The sequence below is a fragment of the Ursus maritimus genome, unplaced genomic scaffold (genome assembly GCF_017311325.1).
Source record: "Ursus maritimus isolate PB19 unplaced genomic scaffold, ASM1731132v1 scaffold_11, whole genome shotgun sequence".
In the NCBI taxonomy this organism is placed as follows: Eukaryota; Metazoa; Chordata; class Mammalia; order Carnivora; family Ursidae; genus Ursus; species Ursus maritimus.
In genome coordinates, this window is record NW_024423453.1 from 66467608 (window position 1) to 66485283 (window position 17676).

General features: G+C 45.3%; 1 protein-coding gene across 1 annotated transcript in view; it reads left to right on the top strand.

Moving 5' to 3' along the window:
* The window catches only part of ADRA1A (adrenoceptor alpha 1A), a 108733-nt gene extending 96922 nt beyond the window's left edge, over positions 1-11811 (top strand). The window contains exons 3-4 of the mRNA XM_040626481.1: positions 5226-5758; positions 10156-11811. Coding sequence (XP_040482415.1) covers positions 5226-5746 — 521 coding nt within the window. The 3' untranslated portion in view covers positions 5747-5758; positions 10156-11811. The remainder of the gene's footprint in view (positions 1-5225; positions 5759-10155) is intronic.
* The last annotated feature ends 5865 nt before the right edge of the window (positions 11812-17676 follow it).

The following is a 17676-nucleotide window of genomic DNA, read 5'->3' on the forward strand; positions in this document are numbered from 1 at the left end:
AAGAGCCAGGTGATTTTGTGGAAACCATTTCCCTCCTGGCCTCACTGTCTTCATCTGTGAGAAGGGATGGCAGTGCTGGCTAGGGGCTAAGTTTCTGCCAGTCTCCACGTTCTGGCGTTCTGTGACTCTGGCCAATTCGGGCTTACCATAACCCGGTGTCTCAAAGTTGTTATTAAGATGTGAAGTTTGCAGGTGGGTGAAATGAAGCATAGTAGCTGGAAGGCTAGAACTGACTCCTAGCCTTCTGGTTCCATACTGAGTCACCCTCATTCTGAGAGAGCTGAACTGAAGAACTACCTTCTCATGACCAGTGCTGGGTTGGAATTTGAGAACTCCATTTGGATCCTCACTGCCTTTAGAGTGAACTGGAGCACTGGGGGAGAAAACTCACTTAGGACACCAACACTGGCAGAAAAACTGGTTTTCTCTTGTCTTGGTGGCTTTGAGAGAAAACACTGCTGTAACTCAGTAGCTGAAATGTGACTCTAGGTGGCCGAGCCTTCACTTGAATGGCTCCCAGTGTCCCCCATCATAAACCTACAGATGAGCCCTGGGTCAGAAATGAAAGGTTACATGTTCCCAATGGAGAAGACATCGAGTGATGAGACAGAAGTGGCATCATTTGAAATCATCAGTTTGAATTTCTCCTTAAAATCTAGAGGACTCAGCCGTCGAGGTGAGGGTTCTGAATCTCCAAGGGTGAAGGCCTGGATGGTGTTCAAGGATAAACTCTTGCTGTCCCTACCTCATGTGGCCAGATTTTAGTTCACCAAGATGTTTGGAGGGTCCAGAAAAGAAAAGAGCCAGAAATTCTGCCGCCGACCAAGTGGTGGAAGGAAACTCAGTGAAGGGATGAGTCCCTAGGGGCTTGGGGTTTTTTCCAGCTCAAGAATGTAACCAGGCGGATTCACAGGCAAGGGACGACATGACCTGCCGGCTGAGGGGTTCAGAGAATTAAGCTGGGAGCAGTTTGCTCCTTTTGAAGCAGAGTCTGGGCAGGGGGCAGGGGGTGTGGAAGTGCACAGCCAGCCTATGGTGACAAGAGAAATAGGAGCCCTTATGCTCCTGTGGGTCATTCAAAAGTCTGGTTCTTCCTATGAAACATGGTGAGAACAACGATAGCGTTTGATACCAGATAATGCAGCAAGGAAGAAAGGGTAGTGAAACACCATCACAGAGAAAACCAGAGGATTGAGCAGAAACTGGGCAGAAAAAGGGAAAGGGAAAAAAAAACAGAAAAAGAAGGAAGGCACCAGCAGGAAGAGAAATCAGGGCTATGGCTGTCAGGCAGAGAAGAAAGCCAGGCCTCGTCGTCAGGGAAGCAGAGTCATGGAGAGGTCAGGGGTCGGCCATTCACTCAGCAGTAACTGGGAGGAGCCTCTGAGATGCCAGCATCGTGCTGGGTTCTAGAGCTCCACCAGCAAGCCTGACGAGGTGCAGGCTCAGAGGGAGGAGGTTTACCGCCTGTGAGTGGGTCAGAGGCGCCGTTCCGGAACCAGCAGATTCCACCCTGGGGCTCCATGCCATGGTGGGTGGAAAGCAGGGAGAAGCATGATGCAGTAGCCCTCCCATCCTAAAAAGCATCATCGTCATTAAGAAGAAAGGGATCTGAGAAGGAATTGAGGGATAGAAATAGTGGGGATCACCGAGAAGACGGTGCCTGAGTGGGAAGGTTTGTACAGAGAAGGAGATGGCGGGATGAGGGAACCCTGCTGGGGACCAGACAGCAGCAACTCTTTTCCAAGCCAGATTCCAGCTCAGTCTCCCTGTCTAGGGGAGGAAAAATGAAAGACAGAAAGAGACCGAAGGATGTGAATAGGGAGGGAAACAGCCCGTGCTGACTTTTCTCACCTTTTGGAAAGTTCCTGAAGGACGGACATAAAGTTGTGAGTGCCTCTCCTCACATATGCCAGCAGCTGCTGAAAGAGGATGCCCCCCAAGGGAGGATGAAGACACCAGTAGGAGACATGGATCCCACGACCTGCCCCTATGGGATTGTCAGATTGGGAATGGGCACATTGTGCTAGGTTTCCACACATCTAGGTGCTGTCCCTTAAGGGATAAATTAAAAGGGGATCATTTATGGGAAGGCCTGTGGTCCAGAAGAATCCCTCAATTAGTCTGAAAAGCCAATATCTTAAGAGATGTGCTTGGATTGCCCAAGACAATATCCCTGGAACATTAAAGCTGGAGACTCTGACATTCTAAACTTGGTGTAAATTCATTTTAACCATCTCCGTGTCTCACCATATTCCCTAGCTGCAGGGAGGAGATGATGTTTTGAGCACACAGACTGGGAAACCAGTATTTGCCTCTTAATCTGTGGACATAGCTGGAAGGCCAGTGTAGAGAAAACCCAAGAGCCTGGCTCTGGGTCAGCCAGACCTGGAATTCTAAGGGACTCAAGGAAGGGAAGAAATTTACTGATATTCATGCATGCAAAACTGGGCTCTGTGAGGACAGTGTCCTTGAGGAGATTGTGGGAAATTCCAGAGTTCCCAAATCACTTTATTAGCACTCGCATTCCTAATTCATACTTCATATATTTTTTCTTTTTTATTTCAATTCTTCAAATAAAAGAAATACACTCCCCTGCCTATCTGATTTACAGAATGATGAGATCCCCAGACAAGGTGTGCCAGGTTCATATATCCTCATCAAGCCCAGGCCAAGGCGTGCCTTTGTGAAGCAGTTTCCCTTAATAGGATCACTGTCGCTATTAGAAAGAAATAGTGGACAATATATAGGCGTCATAATGTAAGATGATTTTTTTTTTCTGACCATATTCCCACTAAACCACCAGTCATGTTGGCGTTGGCCACTTTCTCCACCTCTCAAATGAAGTTTGAAAAAGCATCCTTCCAGTTTCACTTCTGCCAAATGTGCACTTCATCACTCCCCATACACCATCTTCCTTCCCAAGAGATTTGTTATTCCAATATATTTCGGTATTCCATGAGGAAACATAGATCCTACAGTCAGGCTGGCCAATTTCACATCCCAGCCCTACCAATAATTAATTACTGCCTGAGTGACCTGAACTGAGTTATTCAACCCCATTATTTTTTTTCGTATTTTTTTTTTAATTTTAGGGCTAAGTTTTAATATAATATAAAAGTTTGAACTCTTACACTTTAAAAAAAATTTTTTTGAGTGTAGTTGACACACAATGTTAACATTAGTTCCAGGTCTACAACATGATGATTCAGCTTCTTTATACCATATGCTATGCTCACCTCAAGTGGCTACCATCTGTCACCATGTAATTCTTATTACGATATCATTGATAATATTCCCTATGCTGTGCCTTTTATTCTCATGACTTAGTCATTCCGTAACTGGAAGTCTGAATCTCTCACTCCCCTTTATGCATTTTACCTATTCCCCCATTATTTCTGTTCGACCCCATTAAACCACAGTTTCTTCCTTTCTAAAATAGGGATATTGATAAAAGTCCCATAATTCTTAATGTTACTAATGGTGATTAAATTGTATTTAAAGCATTTACTGTAAGCCAGGCACTCAATATGAGTAAATTCCATTAAAATTACAGGAAAACATTAAGTGGTTTGCAGTTAAAGCATAATACTTTCTCACATAACAACAATCATCTGTATGTGTGTGCATGTTTTAGACACAAAAAATGCTCCCATCGACCACCGTACCATTTTGTCTTCTTTGGTTCTGCAATATTTAAGTTCACATTTCGCTTGTATTTGTGAGATGCCCTGCTGAATTTCAGGACCATGTTCTCCAGAGTGGATCTTAAGCATACCCAACAGTTTGTCATGACTCTGATGGGTATGTCGAGCAGAGAGAAAAAGAAAGATGTGAAATCAAGACCTTAGGTTGATGCAAAAGAAAAGAGTGGTGCAGAGAATAAAGAACGCTGTGAGTTCTGAATGCTTCTACCCATCACCATGGCAGTGATTATCCCTCATTGTAGCAATCAAGTTTGTGACAACCTTTCTAATCATTGTTTTTTAAATTTGAAGACTCAGTAACTAAATAAGGTAATCCCTAAGATTGTTCATGCTTTAGGGTTCCATTGTTTTGTCATTCTGCTACCAAGAGCTAGAGGACGGTCACTTCGTAAGATGTAAAGAGGTCTGAAACTTGATTCCTCCCCTGTAAATTAATGGATAAGACTTGAGTAGGTAAAAAGGGTGGGAAAGAACATTTTAGACATTAAGACCCAACTTGAAAGGACCAAAAAATGAGCCATGACGGGTCAAGTTTGTAATGAGTCTGGTTAGAGTAAAAGTATTAATGCTAGAAAGCTAGCTTACGTTGGGTACTGTGAAGGATCCTCAAATGTCAAGTGCCTGACAAGCATTTGGCAGCCCTTGGGGCATGTTGAGCAGGGGAGTATCCTAGAACATCAAAGGGCATCATCAACAATAATCGGCATCATTTTGATACGATAGAAAATGGCTAGCTGAAAGTTGGCAAGGCCAATCCTTTGTGAATTTTGGATTCTCGTTAAAAAATACAATTTCCATGTTTGGGAGAAAAGGGATTCATAGTAACTTAGGCTGTTACATCAAAAAACAAAGGGAATATTTAGGTAAGCCCATTTTAATATGGCTTACTTTAATGGATTCCAACTTGTTTCTATTTTTTTATTTTTTTTAAAGATTTTATCTTTATTTATTTGAGAGAGATTGAAACAAAGATAGCAACAGAAAGCACAGGTGAGAAGAGTGAGCACGAGCGAGACGAGATGTAAAGAAGAGTGGAAGAGGAGAGGGAGAAACAGGCTCCCCACTGAGCAAGGAGCCCAATTCAGGGCTCAATCCCAGGACCCCGGGATCATGACCTGAGTCGAAAGCAAACGCTTAACCAACTGAGCCACCCAGGTACCCCCCAACTTGTTATTAAATGCAGTCCAAACAACTTGGATATGTGGACACAGCCAAAATTTCCTTTTTTAATGAAAAGCTTCATTGCAGCCACCAAGCGATGTTGATGAGAACTGGTACAAACCCACCAGTGGGTCTGGTTCCCATAATAGATTTTACACATGTGAACCAGGTGAGAACAGCCTCGGAGGATATTACACGTAGGGGCTAGCCAGTCAGATGTGAGAAACGCAGACTCATTTGGAATCACGCGAAACATTTGAAAGACGAAAAAAATATATGTGTTCGTTTGTTTGCTTGTTTTCCTAGCCAGTTGGTCTGTTGGCTTGCAAATAATATGTACAAATCTGTGTTTTCTTCCAGGGTCTTTCTTCCCTGATTTCAAGCCCTCAGAAACAGTTTTTAAAATAGCATTTTGGCTCGGATACCTAAACAGCTGCATCAACCCCATTATATACCCGTGCTCCAGTCAAGAGTTTAAAAAGGCCTTTCAGAATGTCTTGAGAATCCAGTGTCTCCGCAGAAAGCATTCTTCTAAACACACCCTGCAGGGCTATACCCTGCACCCGCCCAGCCACGCCCTGGAGGGGCAGCACAAGGACCTGGTGCGCATCCCAGTGGGATCAGGAGAGACCTTCTATAAGATCTCCAAGACGGATGGGGTCTGCGAATGGAAATTTTTCTCTTCAGTGCCCCGTGAATCTGCCAGGATTACAGTGTCCAAAGACCAGTCAGCCTGCACCACAGCCCGGGTGAGAAGTAAAAGCTTTTTGCAGGTGTGCTGCTGTGTGGGGCCCTCGACCCCCAGCCATGGAGAGACCCACCAAGTTCCAACCATTAAGATCCACACCATCTCCCTCAGTGAAAATGGGGAGGAAGTCTAGAGGACAGGAAAGGTCAGAAGGAAGGGGGGTGGGGGGAGGGAGGTATGATCTTAGGCACCCACCCCACTTCCTACTTGGAAGGCCAGTTCACTCTTCCTGGATGACAAGACAGGACCAGGACACCGGGGACAATCTGGGAATGGGGTGGGGGAAGAGACCCAACTCTCAGGCAGTGGGTAGGGCTCGGGGAAGAAGGAGGATGTCACACAGCCATCCAGCTCCAAATGATGATAAACAGCATTTCCTTGAGGCTAATGCTCTCGCGGTCATCCTCTGAGGCCGCTTTCCACGTCTGGCCCTTGCATCGAAAAACACCATGGGAAACAGAATGTCATACACAATCCAAAAGACTATAAATATAAGGTTATGATTTCATCATGAATATTTTGAGCACACACTCTAAGTTTGGAGCTATTTCTTGATGGAGTGAGGGGATTTTATTTTCAGGCTAAACTTACTGACAGCCACGTTGGATATTTACGAGGAGAGGGCCTGGAGAGGAAGAGCCTTAAGATGGTGGCCAATATCCAGGCACATTATTTTTAGAGCACGTTTTAAACTCCACCATTTCTGACCATATCCAGTTTCTTAACTTGGGTGCAACTTGACAGTGAGATCTACCTTTTGCTGCAATTTGACCGGCTACTGCTCCCGATTCCCTAAAGATGAAAAGATGAGGGCAAGAGGCACTCATGACGCATTGGAACTAGTGGAGGCACATCCTCTATGCTTGGGTCTAGACAGTCGGGAAAAGATGGCTTTTCCTGATAGGAGACAGTAGAGGTGAGGGTCGGTTTGTTCAACCTTCCTACTACAGAAAAAAATTCCAGTAAGTGGTTCCAAGATCAAATCGAGGAAGTCTTCTTGTGAAACATATTTAAAGATCAAAGGTTTGGGGTGGGGTGGGGTGGGTGCTAATTTCACGCTAAGAGGCTACAAACTTCCTGCACAGCTGTTTTGATGTGGCCTAGGAAGGCTTTTCTTGGCAAATGGCTTACCTTTTCCAGAACACCATTATGAAAATCCAGAGCTTATAATATATTGGAAGGCGCATCTGGACTTCCGTTTTTCCTCCGAGGCTTCGCTACTGCGTAAGGAATGAGGTTCAAGGTCCCGAATGCACAGATAGCATGGTGAAATGAGCCTTATGATCCAGGTATATCCTTCCTGAACTTTGAGAGATACACATGCTTAGCTTGGGAGGATACCGACTGGTCACCAGAAAATCATCTAAAGCAGGAATTTGCAAATAGTTTTCGACAGAAGCCCATTTATTCTGGTGAAAGATCCAGGAGCCCGTTCACATCATCGATTCCCACTTTCTATGGGAACTTGGGGAACGTGCTACTTTTGCTTTCTGTATACCAAATTCTGGTCAACCTTAATAACTCCATATATGACTAAAGAGGAAGAGGATTATTGTATGTAAAAAATGGAAATTTTTTTCACATCCTACAATAAGAATTTAAAATAAGGTGTATGGTTTGGGCATAATTCCTGGCCAGAATCACTGATCTAAAACTTCTGACTGACCATTTCTGTGGCCTCTTCCCCCTATTTGAGTAATTCGCTCTAAGAATTTCAAAGTAGATTGTGGCCCCTGTCTAGCCTTCACCGCCAAGGTAGGAGCCTGTTAATCTTTTCTTCTTCCCAGGCAGCAAAATGAAAATTTCTTCAAGTGCTTCTTGAAGGCTGATAGCTTTGCACACTGCCATGGGGGCGGGGAGGGGGGTGTGTTTGCATGTGGATTGGAGGCTGTTGTCGGTCGTGCTTGGCCATTGAATATTTTGCTTCTTTCAGCCCTTTCTGGAGAATGTCTTCTGGCTGACCAGACAGGCGCTATGCCTTGTGCTTATAACTTTGAATCTGATGTTAGATATTGGCTGGATTTTTAGACTCTCCTGGTCTGTCTGCATGTGCCGTAACAGTTCTACCAGATGTGAGTGTCCTATTATGGACGTAAGCATCAGGGAAGGACTCGAGTCTGCAAACTTTGCTTGTCTTCTGCCGTGATAGGAAAGATAAGTTTCATTGTGGGGAAGAGTTTCTTTCAGGATCTGAATTTTAAAAACCCCTTTTGTCAGTCTCTCCTTTACAGGAAGGGCATCCCCATGAAAAGACTGGTAATAGTTTTGCTTCTGTAAGATATGGCTCCTTTTAAACACATTCCCAGACAAATTTAAATTTTAGATTTTAGAAAGCTAAGGATTACCGGAAAACTAGCATTGATGCCACTTCTAATCAAAATAAACAACTAAATATCTTTTGGTCATCACATAAAAGCCATGACAATTGTATTCATGTGAAACTGTCCATAAATAATTATCTGCTACACTCTTCACCAACCCCAGGCTCTCCGGGGAGGCAAACTTTAACATTTATTTCCTTTCCCATAACGTGCTATTAGGTATAAACACGCCAATTTTACAAGAAATTGATAATGTCACCCAAGACTTAGTCAAAGTGGGATAAACAATACTGGAGTTATTTTTTACTCATCCACAAAAATCTCTGTACCTTTGAGCATGCCAAAAACTCTCTAAAATTGTCACAGTTAAACAAATGATTGTCATATTTATACTCACATGTTTACTGCTTCTATTTGGAGTTTGAAGAATTTACCCAGAGCAGCAGTGGTCAAAATGTTTTCTCTAATGTGTTATAAAAAGCAGTTGCTTTGAGACTATCGAAACATCGCAAAAAAATCAACTTGACATTATGGGATAGGCAAAATTTGAGTTTCTTCTGCAGTTTGAATTGCATGCAGTTAGAGAGACCTCAAAGCTCTCTCTACTTAAACATTTCCCCCAGCTATTGCCAGGATTTTAAGAAAGCATTTTGCTTGTCACTTTTCTTCCACTTGCCTTTACTCCTGTCTCGTCCAAGATCGTTCTGTCTGTCATCACTTTGTGTATGCCAACACTCTCCAAAATATGAAGGCTTCGAACTCACACTACTTACCTGGATTTGCCCAGCCATGGTGAACAAGTGATATTTGGTTAAATAAATATATTCATAAGGCTTTTTTGTTAGGTTCTTCTGCACACCAGGCATCAGCAGGGCATTTTATACCCCATTAGCCTCATAGCGATTTCACATTTCTATCTCAAAGATAAAAATCTAATAGTTGGGAGTGATGAAGGACTCTCCCTAGGCCAGCAAGGAACCATGATTCAGTCCTGGGTCTGCCTAACTCTCAAGTCTACACGTTCTTCCCAGTGCCTCTGCCTCCTAAATAGTGGGGAAGGGGAGGAGGGCACGGGGGGGAATGTTCCCCAGTTTGAATTGGGGATGCTGAAGATAGGAAACCATGCAGCATTTTAACGTTTTGTTTCTTGGGGATTTACCATCCAATCAACCTCCGTACATATACTGCCAAACCCCAGCCCAGCCAAATCCCCAAAACAGATCATAATCAGAAGGGTTTGGTGCCTTCAATTCCACTTTTCAGACTGCACCATTATTTAGGGGATAATGACATGGAAAGTTATACGGGTCATATGAGAAAGACAAATTCTATCAAACTGGGAGCAGATAGGCAAATAAGAGAATGCAGAAGATGCTGCATTGGCCTAGAATGCCAAAACCCAGTTGTGGCTATGAAACATATTGCATAGGATGTTGGAGTTACTAACAATCAACCTCAGTTAACTGGCACACTTTCAGGAAGTATATCCCTTTTTAAAATAAAAACAAATACGACATCACTCTCATCTGTACTCCAACATGATTTTTTAATTTGAGTTGAGAGAGAGAGAGAGAAAAGGACTTATAGATATTTCACCAGGAATTTCACCAAGCCCAGAGAGAATGTCAAACGTGAACTTCATGTGTGTCCCCATCGGGGAATGGCTTACCATGCTGATCCCCAGGTAGCCAGAGATGTAGGCAATCTTCGAAAATGAACCAGTTGGCAACTCTGGCTGTGGATTAGCTGGCATCCACTTGTTCTTAGATTCCTTTTTGCAAAGGAGAGCTTGATGCCCTGAGTATCTCGGATTGCCTCAGCCCCTCAAAGTGAACCCATCACACAGACCTTCTGGCCCAGTAGGTCCCGTGGTCGCAGCCTGGGAGCAAGAAGGTTTTAGGAACTCTTTGCTTAGTCAGGTAATTATTCACTCTTTAATCACAGCTACTTAATGAGAGCTTGACAAACATTCTCATGTGCTTCTGGGGTTGGTTCTGCACAGGTCCTCTTGCCAAAAGAGATGCTGCCTCTGCGTATGAGTACTTGTTGACTTAATTAAGGAAAGAGCTCTGCTCATCAGCAAAGGGAGAAGGGAGCCTGAGCCCATGGAAGGTAAACTCTGCAAGCAAAAATAGGGTGACCAAAAAGAAGGCAATGGTGGTCAGTAGGAAGGCATCAAAGGTGTGCTCACTGTTACTCTGATTTCTTTTTATACTACTAGGACTTTTAACCCTGAAACCACCTGCACACAGCTCCGGTCCAGCCTGGTTGGAACACTGTTGGCACCTGCTCCTTGTCTACATACTGTGCCGGGATGCAGGGCTAAGCCCAGGCCACTGCAGGGTCCACCGTCTTCAAAAAGCAATGACAACAGTGGCCTCCTGGCCCTCCAAAGTCCCCGCAAGATGAGTGAGTGGAGATGACTTTGGGGGCCGGGCTGGCAAAAGCAAGTTAGGATTTCAGCAGAGGACACCCAGCCCCTTGCCACTGTTCCCATCAGCATGGCCTCACTCGTGCCTCCCACCCCAGACCCAGATGCCGTGGGGGCTGAGGATGGAGCTCATCTGCTCTGTGCAGGAAATATCATTTCTTCTCTGCTACTGCCACATGGATTCCTGAGTCTCCCACCTAAAAGGAAGGTTATGGCAGTGGGCAGGGGGCGGTGTTGAGAAGGAAGGGGAAGACTCACCCTGGACATCATTCAAAGCAGGATGCGTGGTTTCCTAAAACTTTGCTTCAACTGATAAGCAAGGAACTGCCCTGAAGCTGCTGGCTTCTTCATTTCCAAACACAAAATGATTGTCTTTCCTTTCCCTGTGGCTCAGGAGTCATTATAGCACTTTCCCTCTATATTATAGTCAACAGAGCCACGTTATAAGCTGGAAATGATTAGAGCTAAACTATGAGAAATACACTTAATTAGGTAAGAAAAAAAATCTAAGAGCAAATTCATACTGTATTTGGAGAAAAAAATAATGAAGGCGCCAACCTGTTAAGAAGCCTGAGTACAGGAGGTGCATTCAGATGCAACAGAAAAGAAAGTAAGACAGGATGTCCCAACATGAGCTTAATATATGTCTTCCCATTTATGTGACTCTTTGTATTTGCCCAAGTAATTTTGCTTATCTCAAGTCATTCCTATGAGGGACAAAGAGAAGGAAGGGTGTGTTATCTATACTTAACATACAAAGAAACAAGGGGACATAGAGACTTAAGCCCCAAATCCAGCCTCTGACTCTGTTTTCCATGACGCCCTCAGTAACCCCGGGGTCCATTGTGTTTCTTGAGACCATGAATTTTGTATGTCCCTCATTCATCTCTGATCCATATTTTCAGCTCCATTGGCACCTTCTCTCCTATTATATCCCTGCCAACACCTGGGCAATACAAGATGGTTCAGAGTGCATATTTGTCTATGCTTTTCTCATTGGCTAAAGGACTAGCAGATGTGATTCTGTTCTTTTTCCCTAGATAGGCCACACCAGAGCTAAGGAAGTAAGCAGGGCAGGGGGCTCTTGGCTTGCTCAACAGGGTGACAGGTAGGGCAAAGCCAGCAGTGATTAAAACCTTAAGGACCTCAGGAATGCAAAGTTTGCAAAGGAAGTTTCGGGAAGCTCCTCTTCCAGTGCGCCTGAGGGTTGTTGTTACACCCCTTCGTCATTGTCAGCAAGCTGCTCCCTTCCTCTCCTGCACCAGGCACTGCATTTGGCACGAAAAATGCTAAGAGGCACAGACAGTCCCCAGCTTATGAGCTGGGTGGGTTCCAAGTTCATCTGCTGCAAGTCAAGAACGCATTTTTCCAAGAAGCATTGTTACAGATGGGGGAGGGGAAGGGTGTTCCCAGACCAACTAAAAAAATAAAAATCTATTTAATGTACACCTGGGGTTGGCAAACTTTTTCTGTAAATGGCTAGATAGTAAATATTTGAGGCATTGTGGGCCATATGCTGTCACACATTCTTTTTTTGGTTTTTGCTTACTTATTTTTTTTTTTTTTTGGACAGTCCTCTAAAAATGTAGAATTCATTCGTAGTTCACAGGCCGTAGCAAAAACAAAAAAAAACAAACAAACAGGTCATGGGCCAGATTTAGCCCATAGGCCCTAATTTGCCATCTTTGATCTCTGTCATCTCTAGCTTACGGTATAGGAATAATAACAATGCTAAGCAGTGGATTTGTGTGTTCGACTTACAAGCACCTTTTTTTAAATATGCCATTTACACATCTCCGCTTAACCACATTAATATTTCCAACCTTCATGATTTGTTAGATGAAGAGACAAGTTCATACTTGGGGGCCTGCTCCGCATAACCCACTCACCCAAAAGACGTACTCTAGTACATCATTGTGACTTTCTATCCAGGCATCGGGACAAGAGGGAAGCACCTACCACCCAGTTGACCACAGCCAGTGTGAAACCCCTCCCAGAGCACTGGAGCCTGTTCAAATGGGGGTCCCAGAGGTTTTAGGGGTCACACGTGGCTCCTTGGGAAGGCTTTCTGACCACAGCACCCTGCACCAGGGCATCCGAGGGTCCACCCTGGGGATTACCAAGAAGCAGGGTGCAGAAAGTGGTGCTGGAGGGGAGGGACATCTTCCAGAGACAAATACCAGCTTCTAGCAGGACTTCTTCTCTTCCCTCTCTTCCTCATCGGTTTCCTTCTTCTTTCCCTGTTTTTCATTTTTAAGTCTGAAATCACCTAACTGGGGTGAATGGGGAAACATTCAGTCCTCCCCTGAGACGATGAATCCAGGTTTCTCGAAGCTAGCACGTTATTGGAGGGACTTCCTTCCCCGTCCCCGTCCCCACCCCCTCTCCAGTCCTGATGGGCAATGAGTGGGAGGCACACGCTGTGGGTGGGAAAGAAGGGGTGCAGTTCTGGTGGCCTAGGACAAGGTCCACAGTGTTGAGAGATGAGACTCTGTGGCAGGGCAGGGGGATAGGGCAAAGAATGGGAGTGGGCGCAGAACTGATGAGGAAGGACCTGGAGATATCGATAATAATATCAGGAATATATCTAATAATGGAACAATATCAAAAATATCCGTACTAACAGCAATGCCTATGTTAGGCACAGAAAGGAAGGCCTGGGCCGAGGCTATGTGGCAGCTTCCCTTCCCTTCCCCGTCCCTTCTTTCTTGACTCTGGCCCTCTCTCCTTTCCAGTCTCCTTTCCTTATCCCTGCCTCTCTCTCCATGATTCCACCCTCTACTTTTTTCAAACTGACAAGCAATGAATGATGGGGAAGGAACCCTTGCCCCAGGGGGTGCCCGTTCCCATGAGATACAGTGCCCCTTGCCTTGCCCTGGGTGACAAGGGAGGCTTCCTTCAGCCTCTCCATCCCCTCCCCAGGTCAGGCTTGACACTGCAAACTGGTGTCCCTGCAGGAGATGGGCACCCTGGGGGAAGCACACTTGAGGCCCCTGCACAAGGACTTGTACCTGGGACCCCCTTGCTGTCTTTCTGGGCTTATACTATTAGTTCCACGTGAAGGGAACAAACACAATGAGTTGGTGGTCAAGCATGGTTTCCTGTTATTTCTTTCCCCACCCACAGGTGAGCACCTCTTTACCAGCTGTCCTCTCTCACTCTGATATTTCAGAAGTCTTTACTGAGTCCTACAATGTCACCTTCTCTTTCTCTCCTGCATCGTTGGTTTCTTGCTTCTGTGTGCCTTCACCTTCCACTCTCCCTCTTAGCCCTTAGGGCCTTGAAGACCAGGATGAATCCCAAAGCAAACTTGGTTTCACGTTAACATTAAGCAAGTTAAGCAATTAAGCAATGATTGCTCCCTCAGAGGGCACACCCGGAGCAAAACTGGACTGAACTCAACTGGGCGAAAGGTGCTCCTTCTCTCTGATGCTCCCACTGCCTGTCCCCATCCCCACCAGCTCCTCTGCCCATGGAACTTGTTCACGGAATCTCTCTATTCTTTCATCATAACTTTGTGCCAGGAACTTTTCTCCCCTGTGCAGAGGGTCCTCTATCTACCCAATGTGTTCCCACTTTTGCTAACACAGCTCCCCCTGGGGTAGTCTGCCGGAGCTGTCATAGCAAAGCACCCCAGACTGGGGGCTTCAACACAGACATTTATTCTCTCGCAGTTCTGGAAGCTGGATGTCTAAGATCAAGGGTCTGCAGGATTGTTTCTTCCTCTCTCCTTGGCCTGTGGCTGGCTGCCTTCACCCAGTGTCTGCCCATCACCTTCCCTCTGTGGGTCTGTGTCCTAATCTCCTCTTTCTCTAAGGACACAGCCTGATTGGATCAGGGCCCATCCCAATGACCTCATTTAACCTTAACTGCCTCTTTAAAGAACCTTTCTCCAAACACGGTCTCATTCTGAAGTCCTGGGGATTAGGACTGCAACATACGAAATTGGGGTGGGGGGGGCAATTGAGCCTATAAAACTTTCTCCTCTGTCTCTCCTTTCTGTCTGCAAAATCTTATCCACAATTCTTTCCGCAAATCAAATGTTCAAATTCAGCCCTTCCTGACTATCCTGAGTCCCTCATAGCAATTGTCTCTAAATTTTGTTTGAGAATTAATTGTGCACTCTATTTTTTATCTGTCTGTTGCTTTTTTTTAATCTATAGTTTTTTCACCTTAAAACGTACTTTACACTGCATCTATATAGGTTCTGTCTTTCAAACAGATTAAAACTCCTGGAGGACGGGAGCTGTCATTGTCACTTTGTATGCCCCTGGGGGATCCTATCTAAGGACCAGGGCCCCTCCTGAGCAAGCAAGCAACGAGGGGACAAAGAGGGACAAGGGACCAGAGCCAAGTGCTAGTTCCAGGCATGGGCTGGAAGACTGGGTCCACAGGGCCTTGGAAATACCAGATGACCCACCAGGAAGGCTCAGGTAATAGAGCTTCTGAACAGTTAGTGAGATTCTAATCCAGAATGGAGAGAACAGCTGTGGGGAACCCCATGTTAGCTGCCATCTTGAGTCAGGGCAGGCACAGAATCCTTCCAAGAGACCTCTGCATCCAGAAAAGCAGACTGCCGTCAGTGAATGGGGACTTTAGAATAAGGTGAGATGTAGGAACGTGGGGTGAAGAAACAACAGCTGAACCCAGTCCCAGGAAATGGGTCACTGAAGAGCACACCATAGACTGTGATCACCCCTTGGCCCCAATCCTGACAATGGAGAAGTTAACACTGTTTCAGGGATGCCTGCCCCACATCAGGAGCAGCGTGGAAAATGGTGCCATTGAGGCTTCAGGTAGCTTTTCCTCCACCCTGTCTCACAGCTCAGAAAGAGCAGAGGAAAGGAAGTGACACTGACTTGATTGGATATGAGGCTGTAGACTGCCATTCCCTGCTAAAAGGTATTCTAATTCTGACCTTCTGAACATCGCCTCCCACTATTCCTGCCCCAGCCCTCAGTGACTCTAGTGTATGGTCTTAGCCCCCACTGCTCCTGCCTCTTGGGTGCTGCTGCCCATTCCATGTGGTTTTAGAGTGCCTTCGCCTGCTCACCTTGCTTCTCTTGAGAAATTCAGTCCCATATCTGTTTCATCAACCCCACCTAAGCCTTTTATTGTAGACAAATTGATTGCTGGCAGGGCGCTGCCCTCACAGTCATGGAGTGATGTCTTCTGCCTGGTTGCTGCTGAGAAGCAAAGAGCATTTATCCTCATTTAGAAGCATCAGGACTGCTCTAACTGCATAGCATCGACTGGCATGCAAGGCACGGTGCCACTTTGGTTTTCCGTGCCCCTGCCGCGTCCCTGAGGCGCTGCTCAAATTGGAAGTGTTTCTGGCCCCACTATATCCATCACAATGGAACAGCTTTGTTGGCTAAGAGTTTGTGCTTCACCAGCTTCCATCCCATCTAGAAATTGTAGAATGAAAATTCACATGAAAAGCCAGTGCCTACCAAAGTAGTGAATATATTTAAGCCAAAACCATCCAAAAACAGGTTTGATTGAGTGTAGCAATGGCTTATTGATTTATCTAATAAAAAAAAGAAAAAAAAACTTGTCTCTCTTCCCCAGTCTGGTCCCCCTTCCTTTTGCTAAACCCAGCCTTATCTTCATAATGAAAAGGTTTCAGCTCTGCAGCTTGGCTAATTGAAGTCTCAAGGGTTGGAAAGCCTTGGGCTCATTAATCAAAAGCTAAGAGTGCGTCAGGATGAATGCTGTGCCATCCACATCGCCTCCCCTACCCAGCTCCTGTGTCCTGGCAGAGATGACAGTCTTTGTAAAAGGCAGGGGAAGAGGAAGCATTGATGAATAGGTAGGCAGATGAGCAGCTTTAATCAAAAATAAGGATGCCAAAATGCCATCTGACAACAAGGCTATTTTAAAAAGTAAGGTGATGAAATCTTTTTTTTTTTTATTTAAGATTTTGTTTATTTGACAGAGAGAGACAGCGAGTGAGGGAACACAAGTAAGGGAAGTGGGAGAGGGAGAAGCAGGCTTCCCACCCAGCAGGGAGCCCAATGTGGGGCTCCATCCCAGGACCCTGGGATCATGACCTGAGCCGAAGGCAGACGCTTAACAGCTGAGCCACCCAGGTGCTACATGAAATCTTTTTAAGAGCAAAACAAGCAAGTATTACAAATGTTTAAATAACAATTAATTGTTAGTTTTCGACATACTTTCTTAAGGGAGTTAAACATTGACTAGGGACTAATTGGATTAAAGAGTGGGGTCCCATGCGTGCTTACATCCCCATCTACAGGAGCTCACCTCACCCTCTGCCTTCCTACTCTGAACATCACATGCGACCCTGATACCTAAGCTTCAGCACACGGTCACTGACATTCTGTAACAGAGATCTTACTTCAGCTTTTAAAGCCTGAATCAAAACACATGCTTTCTTCATCAGATGTGGAGGGAAGAAAATAGATCCTTTTGTCTCTAGGGTATAACAAGTCACAGGCAGCCCACTTTCCAGTAATACCACACCTACTTAACCCACTATGGCAGACACTGAATTAAGGGTGCTCTGTACTATGCACTGCAATGCGGTGTACAGAGAGAAAGTTTAATAGGAGAAGTTACATTCAGAGCATCTACCATGTGCCAAGTCCTTTGCACATTGGATATGGTAAAATGCAAGATTATTTTTGAATTAATTTATTTAGAGAGAGAGAGCACGTGAGCAGGGGGAGGGGCAGAAGAAGAGGGAGAGAGAGACTCGCCAGCAGACTCCACACTGAGCATGGAGCCTGATGCAGGGCTCGATCTCACGGCCCTGAATTTGTGACCTGAGCCAAAATCAAGAGTCAGATGCTTAACTGGCTGAGCCACCCAGGCACCCCTAACATGTAAGACTTTACAGTCACATTACAAAAGAAACATTATCACAGAGAACCAATCCCTACAGTGATATGGGTGTGAGAAGAATAAAGAGTCAAGTCTGTAGGGAGTGAAGAAAAAGACAAAGACTGGGAAGAGCTGAGCCTTCCAGTACCTCTTCCTGCAGTTAGGCCACCAGCCTGGCCTGACCTTACCACCTCCATCCAGAACCAATCATCAGAGGAGAAGTAGTGGGATCTCATCAGTAGGGTTGAGGGAAGAGCCATGACCTGGGAGCCATAAGGCCTGGGCTTAATTTCAGGCTCCTTCTCATTACCTAACTAAGTGATCCTGGACAAGTCATTCAACCTCTCTTGACTGCATTTTCCTCACCTATGAATTGGGGCAAGCAAATGCAATCATATACATTAAAATGCCTCATGAGGGCTGATACAATGCGTGGAATCATAGTAGGCCCCCAATAAATGCTAG